General features: G+C 41.8%; 1 protein-coding gene across 2 annotated transcripts in view; it reads right to left on the minus strand.

Annotated features, from left to right (window-relative positions):
• ARMC4 (armadillo repeat containing 4) overlaps positions 1-3145 on the minus strand; it is a 221512-nt gene that overhangs the window by 136164 nt on the left and 82203 nt on the right. For both annotated transcript variants that reach the window (XM_005876555.2, XM_014548019.1), the window contains 2 exons: positions 1979-2221; positions 1335-1445 (listed from right to left, as the gene is read on the minus strand). In XM_005876555.2, coding sequence (XP_005876617.1) covers positions 1335-1445; positions 1979-2221 — 354 coding nt within the window. The remainder of the gene's footprint in view (positions 1-1334; positions 1446-1978; positions 2222-3145) is intronic.

Here is a 3145-nt window from a genome sequence, read left to right on the forward strand (position 1 = left end):
CAGCCCAGTCGCCCCTAACTGCCCTCCCCTGCAGGCCTGGTCGCCCCCAACTGCCCTCTCCTGTAAGCCCAGTCGCCCCCAACTGCCCTCCCCTGCAGGCCTGGTCACCCCTAAATGCCCTCCCCTGCAGGCCTGGTCACGCCCAATTGCCCTCCCCTGCCAACCCAGTCACCCCTAACTGCCCTCCCCTGCAGGCTCAGTCCCCCCCAACTGCCCTCCCCTGCAGGCCTGGTCACCCCTAACTGCCCTCCTCTGCAGGCCATCTTGTGGTGGCCATCTTGTGGCCACATGGGGGTGGCCATCTTGTGTGTTGGAGTGATGGTCAATTTGCATACTGGTGGTCATGACTAATTAGCATAGCACTAATTAGCATATCCCTCTCTTATTATATAGGATAGATAGATGATGTTGAATGAAATGATGTTATCTGAAGACCTGCTTTACTATGTAATGTATAACTCACCAAAAATAATGAAGAGTAAAACCCTAGCTAATAAAAGAGTAATATGCAAATTGACCATCACCCCAACAAACAAGATGGCCACCCCCATGTGGTCAAAGATGGCTGCCCCCATGTGGACACAAGATGGCCAGCAGGGGAGGGCAGTTGGGGGCGACCAGGCTAGCAAGGGAGAGCAGTTAGGCGTCAATCAGGCTGGCAGGGGAGTGGTTAGTGGGTGATCAGGCTGCAGGCAGAAATGGTTAGGGGTGATCAGGCTGGCAGGCAGGCGAGCAGTTGGGAGCCAGCAGTCCTGGATTGTGAGAGGGATGTCCAACTGCCAGTTTAGGCCTGATCTTGGTTTCAGAATTGGGCCTAAACAGGCAGTCAGACATCCCTCGAGGGGTCCCAGATTGGAGAGTGTGCAAGCTGGGCTGAGGGATACATCCCCCTGTGCACGAATTTCATGCACCGGGCCTCTAGTAAATAAATAAATCAATAAAACAGAAATACACATGCACTCATTCATCCATATTGTCGTGGGAGGAGACAAATTTCCCAAGACCACTATATTTGAATGGGATATAATGAAAATCAATATAAAGGTACTATATACATATTTAGCTATTTTACACTAAGTAAATAATTTTAGCAGATAAAGATATGCAAGTGTCTTATATAATTGTAAATAATCAGACATGTTAGAGAAGCTTTCTCTCTGATCTATATAGACATCTGTCGTTAGCATAGGACAGTGGTTCTCAGACCTCTTGGGCATGAAAATCCCTGGGTGTTCTAGTTAAAAATGCAGGCTTCTGAGTTCCATCCCCAGAGAATGCGACCGTATGCTTAGAAACATGGAGAAGAACAGGACTGTCCACAGGGCCCACTGTACCTGGTAGATGGCCATGGCGCAGTGTTCCTGCAGCTGCTCATTCTCACTATTTAGGTTCTTTACCAGATTTTCAATTATCCTTTCTGCTTTGATTGCAGCTCGGTAGTTTTCCTAGTAATATGAATTTAAATATTTATGTATATATAATGTATGCACATAAGTATCTATTTAAAATTTATTAATAATTACACTAAATAAACTTTCTTAGCAAATACACAAGTCCAAGGTTAACATATTGATATAACAATAAGAGAACTTAGTCAACATTTTCAAAAATAAATCCGGTCAGGGCACATACCCAGTTAACGGTTTCATCCCCTGACAGTGACCCATATGGGAGGCAGCCAATCGATGTTTCTCTCTCACATCGATGTTTTCCTCTCTCTTTCCCTCTCCCTTCCTCTATCTCTAAAAATCAATAAAAACAAAACAAAACAAAAATTAATAAAAACATATTTAAAAATAATGAACCATACAAATACCAAAGTAATTAATGTTCTACTAGTTTGATCTTCTCTTTCTAATAGAATGTAGGCTTCTTGAAAAAAAAAATCCTTAGCAGTCATGATAACCTTACAAATTGTTTTTCAACTATGGAAATACATAGTAAATGAGAGCAAGGGAAGCAGAGCAGGCCTAGGTACCTCTGATGCACATTCTTGTAAAGTCCCCACCACCGGAATCAGCATGTTTTCATGAGACGTCTTCAGCAACCGAGCCAACAACGGAATGCCCCCAGCCTTACGAATGGCTTCTTTATTCGCATAACTCTTACTGCAGCTCCACAGTGCCAGTGCCCCACAGCGAGCCACTTCCACGTCTCTGGCGTCATACAGACTCGACTGAGCAGGTTCTGCAGAGTTATGTGCACAGTCGAGTAGAGCGACCTAAAAGATAGATAAACACAGTGTAGATGGGAATCTTTCCAATAGAACTTAATGCATCCCATAATAGGTACAGGGTTGCTACCAAACTTTCCTTCATCAAAAATAAGAATATTTTAAAAAATTGACTTTCATACCACACAGCAGTCAGTGAAAGCAAAGAAACAAAACCTTTCAAAACACCTTCCTTCAGATTTGGGAGCTTTTACAGTTCCTTCCCACAAGAAATTTAATCTCACCAAGACAGTATTTTCTTAATATGGCTCTAACATTTACATTAGTAAGATTTGTAAACCATGTCCTCAGCCCTGGTATTTCAGAAAAGTAGACTCCTTATAGCCATGAAAAGTGAATGGCCTACGCACTGTTAAAACCATGAGACACAGCCCTCTACCTACACTACCAAAACCCAAAACAAATGGCACAGTTGCCAGGACCCTCTCTTTGCTTTGCAATAACCAAAGTCACTGAAGACATTAAAGACAGGCAGTTTACTAGGTGTACCAGTTAATAAAGTGGATTTTTTTTCAATAGATGGAGTTACACATATGTTGATATATATGCAATTTGACATGTATGCTATTTTGTTGTATTGACAGCAAGCTTCAAAACTTCATATGTCAAATTTTCTGAAGGTGTTAACATCATAGATATTTTTACACTTAAAAATGTGGAATTTTGTGCCAAAAAATAGCATTTGAGGGAAGTTTTAATTCATTTCCTTATTTTGAAGAAAAAGTTATCATATACTTCAGGAAGCTTATGGTGAACATGCTCCATCTCAAGATACTTGTGAATGCTGGTTTAAATGCTTTAAAAGTGATGATTTCGATGTGAAAGACAAAGAACATCCAGGTCAACCAAAAAAGTTTGAAGACCAACAGTTACAAGCATTATTGGATGAAGATGCATGTCAAACTCAAAAAC

Source organism: Myotis brandtii, unplaced genomic scaffold (genome assembly GCF_000412655.1).
Source record: "Myotis brandtii unplaced genomic scaffold, ASM41265v1 scaffold49, whole genome shotgun sequence".
NCBI lineage: Eukaryota > Metazoa > Chordata > Mammalia > Chiroptera > Vespertilionidae > Myotis > Myotis brandtii.